The 19,662-nt window shown below is 46.5% G+C and overlaps 1 protein-coding gene across 4 annotated transcripts in view; it reads left to right on the top strand.

Annotated features, from left to right (window-relative positions):
- BDKRB2 (bradykinin receptor B2) overlaps positions 1-5,661 on the top strand; it is a 35,946-nt gene extending 30,285 nt beyond the window's left edge. For all 4 annotated transcript variants that reach the window (XM_061181225.1, XM_061181223.1, XM_061181224.1 and 1 more), the window contains one exon: positions 2,272-5,661. In XM_061181225.1, the coding sequence (XP_061037208.1) occupies positions 2,279-3,361 (1,083 nt within the window). In that variant the 5' untranslated portion in view covers positions 2,272-2,278 and the 3' untranslated portion in view covers positions 3,362-5,661. The remainder of the gene's footprint in view (positions 1-2,271) is intronic.
- The last annotated feature ends 14,001 nt before the right edge of the window (positions 5,662-19,662 follow it).

The raw sequence follows: 19,662 nt of genomic DNA on the forward strand, positions 1-19,662 counted from the left end.
CCCAGCTCCAGAGTTACCTCCAGCCTCCTCCCCCCACATCTGTGTCCCTTGCCCCTCCTCCCACCCCTCGGCACTCATCGCGCACACTGGGTCGCGGGTGTTGGGAGCTCGGTCAGGGCAGGAGACGTGTGGTGTTCCCCTCTGGGTCCCTAGAGCCAAGGTGGAGCTCAGCACAGAGGAGATGCTCAACAACATTTAAAGATAAATTGCATCAATGAATGAGTTCATCACACGTCCCCAGTCTGGCCCCTCAAAGCCAGCCAGCTGCTCCAGGACTTTTTCTGGGAAATCCCAGAGACAATCAGCAGATTCTTTCCCATAATCGATTGCTCAGCTCCTCCCCCACGAGCCTACCCAACAATCAATTGCCCAGGAAGAGCCCCTCCACCTCCACCTTCCTTCCTCCACCCCACGGAGCACTAGGAAAGTCCTGCCCTTTGCATTGTGCTTTTAGTTTTCCAATGTGTCTTCATCCCTACTCTTTGTTTTATTTATTTATTTATTTATTTTTTGGCTGTGTTGGGTCTTCGTTTCTGTGCGAGGGCTTTCTCTACTTGTGGCAAGTGGGGGCCACTCTTCATCGCGGTGCGCGGGCCTCTCACTATCGCGGCCTCTCTTGTTGCGGAGCACAGGCTCCAGATGCGCAGGCTCAGCAATTGTGGCTCACGGGCCTAGTTGCTCCGCGGCATGTGGGATCTTCCCAGACCAGGGCTCGAACCCGTGTCTCCTGCATTGGCAGGCAGATTCTCAACCACTGCGCCACCAGGGAAGCCCCATCCCTACTCTTTGATTTAAACCTTGCGAGAGCCACGCAAGGCAAGCCAGGGAGAGAGCAAGACTCTACGACAATAAGGTGGAAGCTCAGAAAGGTCAAGCCATTTACCCAAGACAACGCAGCTAGGGTTGGAGCCAATGTCTATCAAAACCCCATGCCTTGGGCTTCCCTGGTGGTGCAGTGGTTGAGAATCTGCCTGCCAATGCAGAGGACATGGGTTCGAGCCCTGGTCTGGGAAGATCCCACATGCCGTGGAGCAACTGGGCCCGTGAGCCACAACTACTGAGCCTGCGCGTCTGGAGCCTGTGCTCCGCAACAAGAGAGGCCGCGATAGTGAGAGGCCCGCGCACCGTGATGAAGAGTGGCCCCCGCTCGCTGCAACTAGAGAAAGCCCTCGCACGAAAACGAAGACCCAACACAGCCAAATAAATAAATAAATAAATAAATTTATTTATTTAAAAAAACAAACAAACAAAAAAAAACCATGCCTCTTTGCTGAAGTCGGAGAGGAGCTTCCAGAAAGTGAACGGCCCCCTGGTCTGAGTCTCACCGCTGGTCTGAGTCTCAGAGTGAAAGAGGAGCCAGTGGGTTAATGATGAAATCACCAATATAAGAGCAAGAATCTGCCAACAGTGGTGCTGGAGTTTGACATTGGTTATTTTAATAAGTTCACAAAAAACAGGTAATTATTCATGTTTATTGAATCAAGTGCAGTGCTTGGGGCTTTCTGCACCTTGTCTCAGGTCCCCACCACAACCCTGAGAAGATTTTGTTATTCCCATTTTACAAGGTAGAACATTAAGGTTCAGAGAGGTTAATTAACTTACCCAAGGTCACACAGCTAATGAATGAGTCAGGACTGAACCCAGAGGACTGTCTGGCTCCAAAGCCCCTTCCCCTCCCTTTTCATCAAGCAACCTCTGCTCATCATCAATGCTACACTGATGGAAGTTACGGAAGCATGATGCTGCCCTCTGCCAGAAGGAGACAGGGAGTGGGCAGATGGACCGTGGTCTCCGAGCCAGGTTGGACTCTCCCTGTCTGACACGATATCACTTTTCTCTTCTAATAAATTGCTCACCCATGGCCAGGCCACAAGAGGCTGAAAGAGACCAGCGCCCTTGGTTGGGGGGGGGGCCCTGTGATAAGGAAGGAATGTGCTGTGTATCCTCCCATCATGGAAGCTTCGAGGAGGTCCAGGGTCTAACACTCACGCTTGTTAGTCTGGGTGATGGATGCTGGTCAAGTACACATCCCAGTGGAGCCTGGAGGCGAAGAACAGGAGCTCTCAGTTTAAGTCCAAGGAGCAGAGGCGCCTTTCTCAGACCCTGGGCACACAGGTGTGCCTGAACTGCCTCTGAACACCGCGCAGAAAGGGCCTGAGTTTCACCCCTGACTTTGCCTTCTGGAAGCATCCCCCTCTCCTTCTGCATCAGTCGTTTCTCCTTCCTCCTGTGACCTTGAGGTGTAACTGCCTCTTTTCCACTTTCTTGCAGCGCCAAAATGTTCAACATCACCTCGCAAGTCCTCGAGCCTGCTCTCACCGGGACCCCTCCCCAGAGCAGCGGCTGCGTCCACTCCGACTGGTGGAGCTGGCTGAACATCATTCAGTCCCCGTTCCTCTGGGTCCTCTTCATACTGGCAGCTCTCGAGAACGTCTTCGTCCTCAGCGTCTTCTGCTTGCACAAGAGCAGCTGCACGGTGGCGGAGGTCTACCTGGGCAATCTGGCCGCGGCCGACCTGCTCTTGGCCTGCGGGCTGCCCTTCTGGGCCATCACCATCGCCAACAACTTCGACTGGCTCTTCGGGGAGGTCCTCTGCCGCGTGGTGAACGCCGCGCTCTACATGAATCTCTACAGCAGCATCTGCTTCCTAATGCTGGTGAGCATCGACCGCTACCTGGCCCTGGTGAAGACCATGTCCATGGGCCGGATGCGCGGGGTGCGCTGGGCCCGACTCTGCAGCCTGGTGATCTGGGGCTGCACGCTGCTCCTGAGCTTGCCCATGCTGGTCTTCCGGACCATGCGGGAGTACGGGGCCGAGGGCCACAACGTCACCGCCTGCATCATCATCTACCCGTCCCGCAGCTGGGAGGTCTTCACCAACATCCTCCTGAACTCCGTGGGCTTCCTGCTGCCCCTGAGCGTCATCACCTTCTGCACCGTGCAGATCCTGCGCGTGCTGCGCAACAACGAGATGCAGAAGTTCAAGGAGATCCAGACGGAGAGGAAAGCCACCGTGCTGGTCCTGGCCGTGCTGCTACTGTTCATCGTCTGCTGGCTGCCCTTCCAGATCAGCACCTTCCTGGACACGCTGCAGCGCCTCGACGTCCTCTCCAGCTGCTGGGACGAGCACGTGATCGACGTCTTCACGCAGATCGCGTCCTACGTGGCCTATAGCAACAGCTGCCTCAACCCGCTGGTGTACGTGATCGTGGGCAAGAGCTTCCGCAAGAAGTCGCGGGAGGTGTACCGGCGGCTGTGCCGGCAGGGGGGCTGCGGTTCGGAGCCCAGCCAGAGTGAGAACTCCATGGGCACGCTGCGGACCTCCATCTCAGTGGAACGGCAGATTCACAAACTGTCGTAGTGGGTGGGAAGCAGCCAGTGAGCAGATGTCACCAGGGCTACTAACGTGGGTGACGATTGTTGGACAGTGGTTCTCAGGATGTGCCCCAGGAGGAATGGGAGGAATCCCAAGTGTGACCTCGGGCAGTGAGTCGGTGTCTCCAGTAAATTCCTGCCCGGCTCAAGTTGCAGATAACAAGGCTGTGAGGTTGGAGTGATCTGGTACACAGCCAAGGGCTCCAGAAACACAAGAGTATTATTGTTCTTATTTGCTGCCACCCCTAGACCAGTCTGCTGCTTCCCAGGAGTGGAGGGAGCCTGGGGGCAGGGACAGGAGTGACCGAGCTTCCCTCCCATGTGGTGTCCCACCTTGCCCCAGCATGACAGCTCAGATCTCCAGAAATGCCACCCAGCTTTGGTGCAGCTGCTGAGTGCCCACGCAGGGCTCAGCTGAAGTTTTGCCTTGGGTTTCTTTAATCCACTCAGCTAGGACTTTGGAGGATGATTTCTCAGGTTAATGAAGGTTAAACTCTGAGAGATCCATGGTGTGAACCCGGAGACCAGGATTCTTTCATTCCCCTCATGGAAAGACAAGTGGTCTGTGCCAAAGAAGAACCCAGTAAGCACTTATCCAGCACTTGCTGTATATGCAGCCTTGAGCACTGTGGGTAAGAGAAGAAAAAGAAAGTACAGTCTCGGTCTTGAAGGAACTTGCAGACTCATGTGGGGATAAGTCAGCACCTGCAGCCACCAGAAGGCTGTTCTAGACACGGTCAAGCAAGGCACTGTGGGGGGGGCAGAGCAGAGGGGTGAGGAGAGGCCGCCCCAGCTCAGCCTATAACTAGTTGCGCGTGGCTGTGTCCCTGCCTCGGTTTCCTCCTCTGTAACACGAGGCTGTTGGGGGATTAAAGGAGCTAACAGGCATAAAAGTACTTTGACAAATGAAAGGTGCTATGTAAATGTGAGGCATTATTACGCCCACAGAACAGGAATAAATTTATTATAAGGAGAAAGACACAGGTTCAGCAAAAGGTCCGTAGCGGAGAATCGGTAGCTAATGGTGGTGTAAAGCACCCATCAGTGTCTGACACATACTAGGTGCTCAATATGTTAGCTCCCTTCCACCACCTGTCCTTCCCATCAACGTGCACACACACACACACACACACACAAACACACACGCGAGCGCACGCACACACAAGCAATTTCAGGGAAGTTCACCCCTTCAGTGGAGGTGGGAGAACGCCCTCCCCAAACCGTCTCTGGCAGATCATTTGCCCAAAGCAGCATCTGCAGAGGGGTCCGCGGCTCCGCCTCCTGTGGGCGGGGCAGGGGCGGGTCGTTGTGCCGAGGGGCGGGGTGGGCAGTGATGGGCGGGGCGGAAAGCCGGTACCAGGTGTCAGGCAGGAGGAAGCTGGACCAGCAACCTTGGCCAGAGGCTTAAGAGACAGCCCTAGCCCCAAGCCCGAGGTCCTCCAGGGGGAATTCGTTTCTTCTTTTTCTACACGTTTTATAATCTGCCTTCTGTGGCCGGCCCACGTGGAGATAACGGAGAACGCACCACCCAGGCGCCAACATCAAGCCCGCAGCGTCAAGGCAGGGAGGGACGCTCAGTAGCAATGGAGTTCGGGACGTGTAATGTAGGCAGCGCCCTGGAAGCACTCACTCGATCAGTAAATGGGTGATTTGTTAGCGGGCTCTCCCTGGAGAGGATAGAACCTGGGGGGCCGGAGGATTTAGATGGCAAAGAGCCCATAAATACTGCCCAATCCAGCTCTGGATTTTAAAAGAAAAAGAGTCACAGAAGATTTCTTCCCCATCCCAGCCTTTGTTTTCTGCCACGCACACCCCTCTGCCCAAATGAACATACACACTTCTAGCTGGAGAAAGAAAACAGAGGAAATAAGAAATAGGAACCATTTAGCATTAGAACAAAGTAGGAACCATTTAGTATTAGAATGAAGTTAAACCATGTGCATATTGTGAGTGGGGTAACGCAAAAGGAGGCTGGGCTTTGGAATGTGTACCACTCATTCATCAGTGGGTGTGTATGGTCTAAAGGTCTCCTATGAGCAGAGCCGCATCACAGCCCTAGGCTCCTAATGGCCATTTAGGGTCCACCCGCGGGCTAAGGAGCAATCGGTCTGTGGGAAGGGAGCTGCCCCGTGGGTTGTGTTTGTACCATGATAAAGAACATCTGTCCTGTGAAAGGGCCAAAGAGCTACTACATTGTAAAGAGGGAGCATTTCACAAACAAGGAGAAATGGATGAACGGCATAAACATGTGTTTTTGTCCAGCATAATAAAGGGATGAGGCATTTTTGCGTAGCTCTTTCATTTGTTACAACTTCCGAAAACCTGAGTCTTGTCACAGACACTGCCGTGGCAGTTAGAAGTCTTTGGGCTGGGGCTTCCATTTATTTCCACTCAACCTACTTTAGGGCTTCTGTCCTATAAATCAGTGGTGTCCAAGCTATTGTAATTGTGTATCCATATAAGTAAAAAATTTTGATTATATGTACCCAATACGTACACTTATTTACATGTATTAAAAGGTACACTCTAAAATATACTCAAGTACAAATCTAAGAAATTTCAACAGGGTTTGAATATTTTCTCCCATCTCATATTCCTACATTGGTGACTCATTACCAAGCACCCATCAGGTGAGCATGAGGCCCATGAGGCCCTAGAATCATAGGGATGATGGTAATTCAATCATCCGTGCATGTGATATATATCTATTAGGTGCCTTCCATTTGACAAGGTCTAGATCAAACAGTTGTCTAACTACTGCTTGCATACTACCAGTGACGGGGAACTCATTACCCACTCCATTTTGAGGTCCCTTCATTATTCATGTATTCATTCACTCATTCATTTTAAAAAAAACTTGCTTTCTGTGTCTACAGAAATGACACTGCTCTGTCTCCGCATCCATCAATCCATGCTAGAAACCTGGGGCTCATGGTAAAGAGGAATAACCCTCTCTGTTATTCCTTACACCTAGTGAATCAGCACCTCTTTTACATTCCACCTAAGCGTTTCCTGGATCTATCTGCTTCTTTCTATGTCTAACCATCATCTCTTATTGGTCTCCCCATCTCTGATATTAACTACCACCATCTCCCAATTCATATTCTCCACTCTGCAGCCAATGACATCTTTTAAGAAGGCAAAGACGATGATAGGGAAGCTATACATGTAAAGAACAGTGTTTAAGAGCCAAGGCTTTGGGATCAGGCAGACCTGGATTCCAGTTCTGCTTCTGGCTCAGACTCATTTGCTGTGTGGTCTTGGGCATCTCAGTTATCCTTTCTGAGTCTACATTTCCTCATCTGTAAAATGAGGATAGTAATGGCATTCACATCATAGAACTGTTAGCAGAATTAGTGTATGAAAGTGTTTAGCTTGGTACAGAGTTGGCACTCAACACGCATGAGCTGCATGATGGTGATGATGTTGGTGATGGTGACGATGATGGTGATGATGACGGCTGTGATGGTTATGATGGTGGTGATGATGGCGATGGCTGTCATGAAGATGATGGTGGGGGTGATGATGGCCCTCTCTAACGGGAGACCTTTCAGTAGTGTCCCACCACTCTTGGAATAAAGCTCCACTTCCATAAGGTGGCTCGCAAGACCCTTCATGAGCTGGCCCCTGCCTTGTCTCTTTCCTCTCTCCAGTTCCCGGCTCATTCTCTACCCTCCAGCCGTATTGGACCCAGGTGCCTGGTAGATATTCAGTTCTCTGTCCAGTGCCCACCCTTCCCATCCAGCCTGCACCCCACCAAGGCCTTGAGCTTGAAGAAAGTTGCCCACAAGTGCACAAGGGAGCTAACTCATCCGAGGGACTTTGCTCACGGATGGGGCGTGACTCAAGGAAATTCTGCAGTCTGGAGGAGTCTGAGCAGGGCTCTCAGCAGGTGTAAACAGGCTGGGAAGGCCTCCCTCTCACCTCCCTCCTACCTCCCTCCCACCTCAGCCAGGCAACATGAGCGGCCCTCAACTCCTGACCCTCCTTGGCCCCAGCGAGCTGGTGAGATGGGGAGAAGCCCAGAGGGGCCTCTGGTGGACTCAGAACCAAGCGATGGGCCCAGCTCCTGAGTGTGTCCTGGCCAGAGCAGGTGAGGGCCCAGTGCAGAAATGCCAACTGTGTGCCAGGTGCCCCAACGGGAACTAGTGCTGGTGATGCAGGCTTCCGCCGATGATGCAGCCACTTATGATTCAAAGGTGCAGTCTCCAACTGTGACCCGCACAGCGCACGCCATACCTCCTAGTTACTCAATCCCCGGGCCCGCTGCAGAGCCCCACACAGCCCTGACCTCTGGCCAAACCCCCTGAGAATGTTGGGGTCAGGGTTGAGCAAGGAGGTCACGATTTGGCAATAGCCGTGGCTGAAAGTTTAATGGTTTGTTTGTGGGGTTTTTTTGGCTGAGGTCAAAGGGGCTCCATGAAAATATCTCTCACTCTGCTGAGCTCTTGTTTATTTATTTTCTTTTCCTTTATGGTTAATTACAGGATACTGACTATAGTTCCCTGTGCTATACAATAGGACCTTGTTGTTTATCAATTGCTGAGCTCTTTTTAGGATTGACCCTCACGACCACTCAGGTAGGGAGGTGCCTGTATCATTGCCAGTTCGGGATGTGGAAACTTAGGCCCAGAGAGGGAAATAACCTGCTAAGGCCATACGGTTCTTCAGGAGTGTGGTCAGAAGCCCACCTGCTTTCTGTGTGTTTGTGCCTTAACAGGGGGATGCAAATTATCACAGAAGAAGCTCCCAAGGTGGCTTCTTGCATGAAGAGCATCCGGACTCGGCTTGGGCTGTTTCTGCCCTGATAGACACACTTTGCATCTTCTGGGGCTTGTGAGTTCTTGCTTCCTGAAGAACCACCTCCCCAGTGGCAGGTGGCTGACACCTTACAGTGAGATCTTTATTAGAGCGGCTTTCCTGAGATAGGAGTTCTGTGCCTTGCTCATTCCTGTGGCTTTTAGTGTATTCACAGGGTTGTGCAACCATCACCGCCCCCTAATTCCAGAACGCCTTCATCCCTCCACACCCATTAGCAGTCATTTCCTCCTTATAGCCTCTGGTAGCCACTAATTTTCCCTCTGTCTCTAGATCTGCCTATTCTGGACATTTCATAGAGGTGGGGTCACACAATATGTGTCTTTTGTGTCTGGCTTCTTTCACCTGACCTACACGGAGACATAATATTGAATTGGAAGGGAAGAACCATGGAGTCCAGGCCTTGAGTCCCTGCCATGCCACCTACTCACCGTCTGATCTTTACAAACCACTTGACTCATTTCCCCCACACCGGCCTTTGGCCTCGGTTTCCTCATCTGTGAAATGGGCAGATAATACAATAAGTATACCTGTGTAACCCAGAGCTAATGACTCTGGAAAGGGGGCTTTGTAAACTGTAAAGGGTGGCACCAACATGGCAGGGACTGCCCTGGACTTGGAGCCAGGTCCCTGGTTCACAGCTCTGCCGCTTCCTGGCTGTGGGAATTTGGACGAGATCAGTTAACTTCTTTGAGTTTCTGGGTGGCAGAGGGGTTGCCTATAAAATGAGGATCCAGGCGTTGTGAAGATTGAGTGAGATAAAGGTGTTCTCATGGGTTGAATAGTGTCCCCTCCCTCCCCAAATTCACATCCACTTGGAACTTCAGAATATGACCTAATTTGGGAATAGGACCTTTGCAGAAGTAATTAAGATGAGGTCATACTGGATAAAGATGGGCCCTAAATCCAGTGACGGGGATCCTGATAAGAAGAGAAGAGGATGCACAAAGACACAGAGACAAGGCCCTAAGAAGACGGAGGCAGAGGTTGTAGTGATGCTTCTACAAGCTAAAGGATGCCCAGGATTGCCGCCCAAAGCCAGGCAGGGGACAGATTCCCCCTCAGAGCCTCCAGGAGGAACCAGCCCTGCACACACCTTGCTTTTGAACTTCTGGCCTCCTGCACCGTGAGAGAATACATTTCTGTTCCTTTAAGCCACCCTGTCTGTGGTACTTTGATCCGGCTGCTCTAGGAGACGAATACAGATGTTTTAATGATTCTGAGTGCGTGTCACCCACGAGGTGCCCGCCCCAGTCCACACGCACTGCTTCCCCCGACAATGGAGGAGGGAACCAGACACCTTCTTCAGGTCTCCTGGGGTTTAGAGATGCTAGTTGGTGATGGAAGGTGTCCTAAGAAAGAATGGGATACACCATCTTATAGAATTTTAGAGATTTCTTCACAGGGAAGATACTGAGGCCTCTCGCAAAGTAACATAGTGTGTTGGGGGCTGCCCAGGCCCCCAGAGTGTGTGCACCACAGGCCTCGACACACCGTCTCTACTGACCCAGGGCTGGGGCTGCCCTGTTTCTCTCCTTCCCCCAAAGGCAGGCCAATTCCAAGAGTCTCAGATCAGGTTAAGAAGAGGCCACAGGGCCCAGCTCCCAGCTTCCTGACAGCTCCACCACCAAGCCCACCTTGTTTATTGTGGGACCTTGTTTATAAACAACCCTGAAAAATGGCCCAAGACGGAGCTCTGAGGCTCCTCTGGACGCCCCCCTCCACGCTGAGTCACCGCACGGCCCACTCAGGGCAGTCAAGTACGCCTGCCTGTTCCTCTCCCCAGTCCTGGCCAAGGCAGAGGACAGCTTACGTAACCCTGCTGCGCTCACACTACCCCCGCCTTGTGCAACGAGCAAGTGATGAAACCAGAAGAGCTCCCGCCGGCTGCTGACCAAGGGCCAGCTACATCGCCATCTCACCTGATCCCCAAACTCGGAGAAGAGGCCCACTTCACAGATTAAGAGACTGGGTCTCCATGGGGGGCCGGGGGAGAGATAAATTAGGAGTTTGGGATTACATATACACACTACTGTACATAAAATAGATAAAAAAAAAACAAGGACCTCCTGTATAGCACAGCGGACTATATTCAATATTTTGTAATAACCTATAAGGGAACAGAATCTGAAAAAGAACAGACATATTTATGTGTATAACTGAATCACTTTGCCGTACACCTGAAACTAACACAACACTGTAATTTAACTATACTTCAATTTTTAAAAATGGTTTTAAAAATCCAGAAAAAAAAAATAATGAAGAGACTGAGGCCCCAGGAGATGGTATAAAAAATGGCCCAAGGGAGGGAGGGGCAAGATGGCGGAAGAATAAGACGCGGAGATCACCTTCCTCCCCAAAGATACATGAGAAATACATCTGCTCCTACAGAACACCCGCTGAACGCTGGCAGAAGACGTCAGACCTCCCAAAAGCCGTGTGGATGAAAGGCTCTTGGTGCTCCAGCCAGGAATCAGGGCTGTGCCTCTGAGGTGGGAGAGCCGACTTCAGGACACTGTTCCACAAGAGACCTCCCAGCTCCACGTAATACCAAACGGCGAAAATCTCTCAGAGATCTCCATCTCACCATCAAGACCCAGCTTCACTCAACGACCAGCAAGCTACAGTGCTGGACACCCTATGCCAAACAACTAGCAAGACAGGAACACAGCCCCATCCATTAACAGAGAGGCTGCCTAAAATCATAATAAGGCCACAGACACCCCAAAACACACCACCAGACGTGGACGAGCCCACCAGAAAGACAACATCCAGCCTCATCCACCAGAACACAGGCACTAGTTCCCTCCACCAGGAAACCTACACAACCCACTGAACCAACCTTAGCCACTGGGGACAGATACCAAAAACAACGGGAACTACGAACCTGCAGCCTGTGAAAAAGAGACCCCAAACACAGTAAGATAAGCAAAATGAGAAGACAGAAAAACACACAGCAGATGAAGGAGCAGGGTCAAAACACACCAGACCTAACAAATGAAGAGGAAATAGGTAGTCTACCTGAAAAAGAATTCAGAATAATGATAGTAAGGATGATCCAAAATCTTGGAAATAGAAGAGACAAAATGCAAGAAACATTTAACAAGGACGTAGAAGAACTAAAGAGGAACCAAGCAATGATGAAAAGCACAATAAATGAAATTAAAAATACTCTAGATGGGATCAATAGCAGAATAACTGAGGCAGAAGAACGGATAAGTGACCTGGAAGATAAAATGGTGGAAATAACTACTGCAGAGCAGAATAAAGAAAAAAGAATGAAAAGAACTGAGGACAGTCTCAGAGACCTCTGGGACAACATTAAATGCACCAACATTCGAATTATAGGGGTCCCAGAAGAAGAAGAGAAAAAGAAAGGGACTGAGAAAATATTTGAAGAGATTATAGTTGAAAACTTCCCTAATATGGGAAAGGAAATAGTTAATCAAGTCCTGGAAGCACAGAGAGTCCCATACAGGATAAATCCAAAGAGAAACACACCAAGACACATATTAATCAAACTATCAAAAATTAAATATAAAGAAAACATATTAAAAGCAGCAAGGGAAAAACAACAAATAACACACAAGGGCATCCCCATAAGGTTAACAGCTGATCTTTCAGCAGACACTCTGCAAGCCAGAAGGGAGTGGCAGGATATACTTAAAGTGATGAAGGAGAAAAACCTACAACCAAGATTACTCTACCCAGCAAGGATCTCATTCAGATTTGATGGAGAAATTAAAACCTTTACAGACAAGCAAAAGCTGAGAGAGTTCAGCACCACCAAACCAGCTTTACAACAAATGCTAAAGGAACTTCTCTAGGCAAGAAACACAAGAGAAGGAAAACACCTACAATAACAAACCCAAAACATTTAAGAAAATGGGAATAGGAACATACATATCGATAATTACCTTAAATGTAAATGGATTAAATGCTCCCACCAAAAGACACAGACTGGCTGAATGGATACAAAAACAAGACCCATATATATGCTGTCTACAAGAGACCCACTTCAGACCTAGAGACACATACAGACTGAAAGTGAGGGGATGGAAAAAGATATTCCATGCAAATGGAAATCAAAAGAAAGCTGGACTAGCAATTCTCATATCAGACAAAATAGACTTTAAAATAAAGACTATTACAAGAGACAAAGAAGGACACTATATAATGATCAAGGGATCGATCCAAGAGGAAGGTATAATAATTGTAAATATTTACGCACCCAACATAGGAGCACCTCAATACATAAGGCAAATACTAACAGCCATAAAAGGGGAAATCGACAGCAACAAAATCATAGTAGGGGACTTTAACACCCCACTTTCACCAATGGACAGATCATCCAAAATGAAAATAAATAAGGAAACACAAGCTTTAAATGATACATTAAACAAGATGGACTTAATTGATGTTTATAGGACATTCCACCCAAAAACAACAGAATACACATTTTCCTCAAGTGCTCATGGAACATTCTCCAGGATAGATCATATCTTGGGTCACAAATCAAGCCTTGGTAAATTTTAAAAAATTGAAATCGTATCAAGTATCTTTTCCGACCACAACGCTATGAGACTAGATATCAATTACAGGAAAAGATCTGTAAAAAATACAAACACATGGAGGCTACACAATACACTACTTAATAACGAAGTGATCACTGAAGAAATCAAAGGGGAAATCAAAAAATACCTAGAAACAAATGACAATGGAGACACGACGATCCAAAACCTATGGGATGCAGCAAAAGCAGTTCTAAGAGGGAAGTTTATAGCAATACAAGCCTACATCAAGAAACAGGAAACATCTCGAATAAACAACCTAACCTTGCACCTAAAGCAATTAGAGAAAGAAGAACAAAAAAACCCCAAAGCTAGCAGAAGGAAAGAAATCATAAAGATCAGATCAGAAATAAATGAAAAAGAAATGAAGGAAACAATAGCAAAAATCAATGAAACTAAAAGCTGGTTCTTTGAGAAGATAAACAAAATTGATAAACCATTAGCCAGACTCATCAAGAGAAAAAGGGAGAAGACTCAAATTAATAGAATTAGAAATGAAAAAGGAGAAGTAACCACTGACGCTGCAGAAATACAAACGATCATGAGAGATTACTACAAGCAACTCTATGCCAATAAAATGGACAACCTGGAAGAAATGGACAGATTCTTAGAAATGCACAACCTGCCGAGACTGAACCAGGAAGAAATAGAAAATATGAACAGACCAATCACAAGCACTGAAATTGAAACTGTGATTAAAGATCTTCCAACACACAAAAGCCCGGGACCAGATGGCTTCACAGGCGAATTCTATCAAACATTTAGAGAAGAGCTAACACCTATCCTTCTCAAACTCTTCCAAAATATTGCAGAGGGAGGAACACTCCCCAACTCATTCTACGAGGCCACCATCACCCTGATACCAAAACCAGACAAAGATGTCACAAAGAAAGAAAACTACAGGCCAATATCACTGATGAACATAGATGCAAAAATCCTCAACAAAATACTAGCAAACAGAATCCAACAGCACATTAAAAGGATTATACACCATGATCAAGTGGGGTTTATTCCAGGAATGCAAGGATTCTTCAATATACGCAAATCAATCAACGTGATACATCGTATTAACAAATTGAAGGAGAAAAACCATATGATCATCTCAATAGATGCAGAGAAAGCTTTCGACAAAATTCAACACCCATTTATGATAAAAGTCCTGCAGAAAGTAGGCATAGAGGGAACTTTCCTCAACATAATAAAGGCTGTATATGACAAACCCACAGCCAACATTGTCCTCAATGGTGAAAAACTGAAACCATTTCCACTAAGATCAGGAACAAGACAAGGTTGCCCACTCTCACCACTATTATTCAACATAGTTTTGGAAGTGTTAGCCACAGCAATCAGAGAAGAAAAGGAAATAAAAGGAATCCAAATCGGAAAAGAAGAAGTAAAGCTGTCACTGTTTGCAGATGACATGATACTATACATAGAGAATCCAAAAGATGCTACCAGAAAACTACTAGAGCTAATCAAAGAATTTGGTAAAGTAGCAGGATACAAAATTAATGCACAGAAACCTCTTGCATTCCTGTATACTAATGATGAAAAATCTGAAAGTGAAATTAAGAAAACACTCCCGTTTACCATTGCAACAAAAAGAATAAAATATCTAGGAATAAACCTACCTAAGGAGACAAAAGACCTGTATGCAGAAAATTATAGGACACTGATGAAAGAAATTAAAGATGATACAAATAGATGGAGAGATATACCATGTTCTTGGATTGGAAGAATCAACATTGTGAAAATGACTCTGCTACCCAAAGCAATCTACAGATTCAATGCAATCCCTATCAAACCACCACTGGCATTTTTCACAGAACTAGAACAAAAAATTTCACAATTTGTATGGAAACACAAAAGACCCCGAATAGCCAAAGCAATCTTGAGAACGAAAAATGGAGCTGGAGGAATCAGGCTCCCTGACTTCAGACTATATTACAAAGCTACAGTAATCAAGACAGTTTGGTACTGGCACAAAAACAGAAATATAGATCAATGGAACAGGATAGAAAGCCCAGAGATAAGCCCACGCACATATGGTCACCTTATCTTTGATAAAGGAGGCAAGCATATACAGTGGAGAAAGGACAGCCTCTTCAATAAGTGGTGCTGGGAAAATTGGACAGGTACATGTAAAAGTATGAAATTAGAACACTCCCTGACACCATACGCAAAAATAAACTCAAAATGGATTAAAGACCTAAGTGTAAGGCCAGACACTATCAAACTCTTAGAGGAAAACATAGGCAGAACACTCTATGACATAAATCACAGCAAGATCCTTTTTGACCCAGGTCCTAGAGAAATGGAAATAAAAACACAAATAAACAAATGGGACCTAATGAAACTTAAAAGCTTTTGCACAGCAAAGGAAACCATAAACAAGACCAAAAGACAACCCTCAGAATGGGAGAAAATATTTGCAAATGAAGCAACTGACAAAGGATTAATCTCCAAGATTTACAAGCAGCTCATGCAGCTCAATAACAAAAAAACAAACAACCCAATCCAAAAATGGGCAGAAGACCTAAATAGACATTTCTCCAAAGAAGAGATACAGATTGCCAACAGACACATGAAAGAATGCTCAACATCATTAATCATTAGAGAAATGCAAATCAAAACTACAATGAGGTATCATCTCATACCGGTCAGAATGGCCATCATCAAAAAATCTAGAAACAATAAATGCTGGAGAGGGTGTGGAGAAAAGGGAACACTCTTGCACTGTTGGTGGGAATGTAAATTGATACAGCCACTATGGAGAACAGTATGGAGGTTCCTTAAAAAATTAAAAATAGAACTACCATACGACCCAGCAATCCCACTACTGGGCATATACCCTGAGAAAACCATAATTCAGAAAGAGTCATGTACCAAAATATTCATTGCAGCTCTGTTTACAATAGCCAGGACATGGAAGCAACCTAGGTGTCCATCATCGGATGAATGGATAAAGAAGATGTGGCACATATATACAATGGAATATTACTCAGCCATAAAAAGAAATGAAATGGAGGTGTTTGTAATGAGGTGGATGGAGTTAGAGTCTGTCATACAGAGTGAAGTAAGTCAGAAAGAGAAAAAGAAATACAGTATGCTAACACATATATATGGAATCTAAGGAAAAAAAAAAGTCATGAAGAACCTAGTGGCAAGATGGGAATAAAGACGCAGACCTACTAGAGAATGGACTTGAGGATATGGGGAGGGGGAGGGGTGAGATGTGACAGGGTGAGAGAGTGTCATGGACATATATACACTACCAAATGTAAAATAGATAGCTAGTGGGAAGCAGCCGCATAGCACAGGGAGATCAGCTCGGTGCTTTGTGACCACCTAGAGGGGTGGGATAGGGAGGGTGGGAGGGAGGGAGATGCAAGAGGGAAGAGATATGGGAATATATGTATATGTATAACTGATTCACTTTGTTATAAAGCAGAAGCTAACACACCATTGTAAAGCAATTATACTTCAATAAAGATGTTAAAAAAAAAAAAAAATGGCCCAAGTTCACCCAGCTCAACCGTGATGGAGCTGGGATTTAAACCCCCGTGACGTGGTTCCTCGGCCAGACGTGCCCACCCTGACTTCCGCATCAGACCTCAAGGACGAGGGTCTTGCTTTGGAATCAGATTCTTTCACAAAGTACCAGTCCCCTTGAGGAAGACAAAGCAGTGAGACCCCCGACAGCTTGACAGCTGAATGGCCTTCTGGGCTAGTCCGACCCCTCCCCCTCGGTCTCCAGCGGGAAGAAGAGAACCCCTCATTTGGCAAGCCCTCCCCACTCCATTAGTTGCCCAAATTCTTTCTCTTCCACTCAGTCCTGACCTCATTTTCTTCTAGAGCTGCAGGGCTCCCCTTCCAGTGTTTAAGCTCTTTTGATGCCATTATTTCCTTCTGCAGAGTTTCTGAAAGTTTCTCAAAAAACAAAAACAAAAACAACAACAGAAGAGTCTGGCTCCTGATTGTTCAAAAGAGTATGAGAAATGCAACTACTACGTCTTTCTTGTGGGGCTGCATAGATGCATATTAAAGGCCCTGGGAAGACCTGCAGGCAAGAGGCCAGTCCACTCTGCTTTGTCTAATGCAGGGCTTTGTCTAACCCATGGGCTCCCGGACTTGATGGGCACAGAACCCGGTCTTCACTGCCAACTCCTTCCTACTCTGCTTGCCCAGTGTCTCCTTCTCCACCTGAAGTTTAAATGTTGGAATTCCTCAGGCTTCAATCCTAAGCCCTCTTCTCATCTCTCTACATGGCCCATCTAACTAATCCCAGCCAGGGTCATGACTCTAAATACCATCTGTGATGCTTAGTCTTATGTGTCAACGTGCCTGGGCTCCAACACCCAGTTATTTAATCAAACGCAAATCTAGGTGCTGCTGTGAAGGTATTCTGTGGATGTGGTAAACATCTCCAATCGATGGACTTTAAGTAAAAGAGATCATCTTCGATCATGTGGGTGGGCCTCCTCCAAGCAGTGGGAAGGCCTTAGGAGCCCAAACTGTGGTTTCTTGAAAAAGAAGAAATTCTGCCCCAAGACTGGAGCTTCAGCTCCTGCTTGAGTTTCCAGCCTGCTGACCTGACCTACAGATTTTGGACTTGTCAACCCCTACAATGATGTGAGCCAATTCCTTGAAATAAATCCATAGATAGATAGATAGATAGATAGATATGATAGATGATAGATAGATAGATATGATAGATAGATGATAGATATGATAGATGATAGATAGATAGATAGATAGATAGATAGATAGATAGATAGATAGATGGATAGATAGATAGATAGGATAGATAGATAGATAGATGATGGATAGATAGATAGATGATAGGATAGATAGATAGATAGATAGATGATAGGTAGATAGATGATAGATAGATAGATGATAGATGATAGATAGATGATAGATAGATAGATAGATGATAGATGATAGATAGATGATAGATAGATAGATGATAGATAGATGATAGATAGATAGATGATAGACAGATGATAGATAGATGATAGATAGATAGATGATAGATAGGTGATAGATAGATGATAGATAGATAGATAGATGATAGACAGATGATAAATAGATAGATGATAGATATGATAGATGATAGATAGATAGATAGATAGATGGATAGATAGATAGGATAGATAGATAGGATAGATAGATAGATACATAGATGATGGATAGATAGATAGATGATAGGATAGATAGATAGATAGATAGATGATAGATAGATGATAGATAGATGATAGATAGATAGATAGATGATAGATAGATGATAGATAGATAGATGATAGATAGATGATAGATAGATGATAGATAGATGATAGACAGATGATAGATAGATGATAGATAGATAGATGATAGATAGGTGATAGATAGATGATAGATAGATAGATAGATGATAGATAGATGATAGATAGATGATAGATAGATGATAGATAGACAATAGATAGATGATAGATAGGTGATAGATAGATGATAGATAGATGATAGATAGGTGATATATAGATGATGGATAGATGATAGGTGATAGATAGATAGATGATAGATAGATAGATGATAGATAGGTGATAGATAGATGATAGATAGATGATAGATAGATGATAGATAGGTGATAGACAGGTGATAGATGATGGATGATAGATAGATCCTATTGGTTCTGCTTCTCTGGAGAGCCCTGACTGATACACATCTATGCCAACAACTCTCTTCTGAAAAATCTTCTCTGATCCAAATGCCTACTGGAAAGCCATTTAGGTATTTCACATGCATCTCCAACTTAAGTCCAAAACCAGCCTTTTTGATTCTCTTTTTAAGAAGCATATTCCTCCCTTCATCTCCCCCATCTCGGTAAATGGTACCACCCAGTTACCCCTAGAAAAATCTTTGATGCTTCCCTCCTCCCCATGCACCACCAGGCACTCCTGGTCCTACCTCCAAACAGCATCTCAGATCCATCCCCATCTCTGGCTCCTCTTCCAGCCTTGAACCCTTCCAGCCCATTTGCCACACAAGAGTTAGGGTGACCTTTCTAAATGTTTAAAACCCTTTGGTGGCTTCCTATTTCTGGTCGATGTGCCATCCAGACGCTCCTTAAGGAATGAGGGACCTGCTACCCCAGCTGCCAGGGACGCTGCCGGCAGACAGTGCTTACCTTAAGCGCTGCTTCACCCAAGGTCATGCCGTCTTCCAGGGCATCCTTCATCCAGTGGCTGAGAGAAGGAAGGAAGCCCAGCCCTCTTGCCCCAACCCAGACAGCTTTGAAGGGTCATCCCATCCAGGAATTTTCACAGGTCTTCGGAGGCTTCTCTTAAGACTACGCTGCAGCTCAGTTCTCCCTTTGCCCAATCCTTCCTTCCTTTTACTCTCACAGGTCCTGATCCCTTGGACCTCCGGCACCCTGCAATGCCACTGGACCTGGGAAGCTCCAAACTCTATCAGCCGCTGTCCCAGGCTCTGTCTGGTCTGGCCCTGCCCAGCGTCCACCTCCTCTCCAGCCCTTCAACCTTCTGTGTTCGTTTCTTCAGTTCCTCAAGCAGATCAAGCTGTCACAGCCTCAGGGCCCTTGTTTATGCTGTTCCCTCTGCCCGCACTAAGCTCCTCCGACTCTGCAATGGGTTTCTCCTCTACTCCCAGTTTTCCCTCTGCCTCCCTGACCTCCCTCAGTACAAATCCTCACACCCTCTCTGTTTTGTGGAACACTGCATCCTGAGCTGTTTCTTCATAGAACTCACCACAATTACAATCACAGGTGGTTTTCTCTGTTTGCTTGTGTGTCAAGGGTGACCCTGAGTCTTACAGGAAAGGTGAAAGTTATCTTCTGCATTCAGTTCCCCTGTACCCAGAGTTTGCAGCTCAAAGAAGCATCCACCATCATGGGGGCCAA

The sequence above is a fragment of the Eubalaena glacialis genome, chromosome 2 (assembly GCF_028564815.1).
Source record: "Eubalaena glacialis isolate mEubGla1 chromosome 2, mEubGla1.1.hap2.+ XY, whole genome shotgun sequence".
NCBI classification, from domain to species: Eukaryota; Metazoa; Chordata; class Mammalia; order Artiodactyla; family Balaenidae; genus Eubalaena; species Eubalaena glacialis.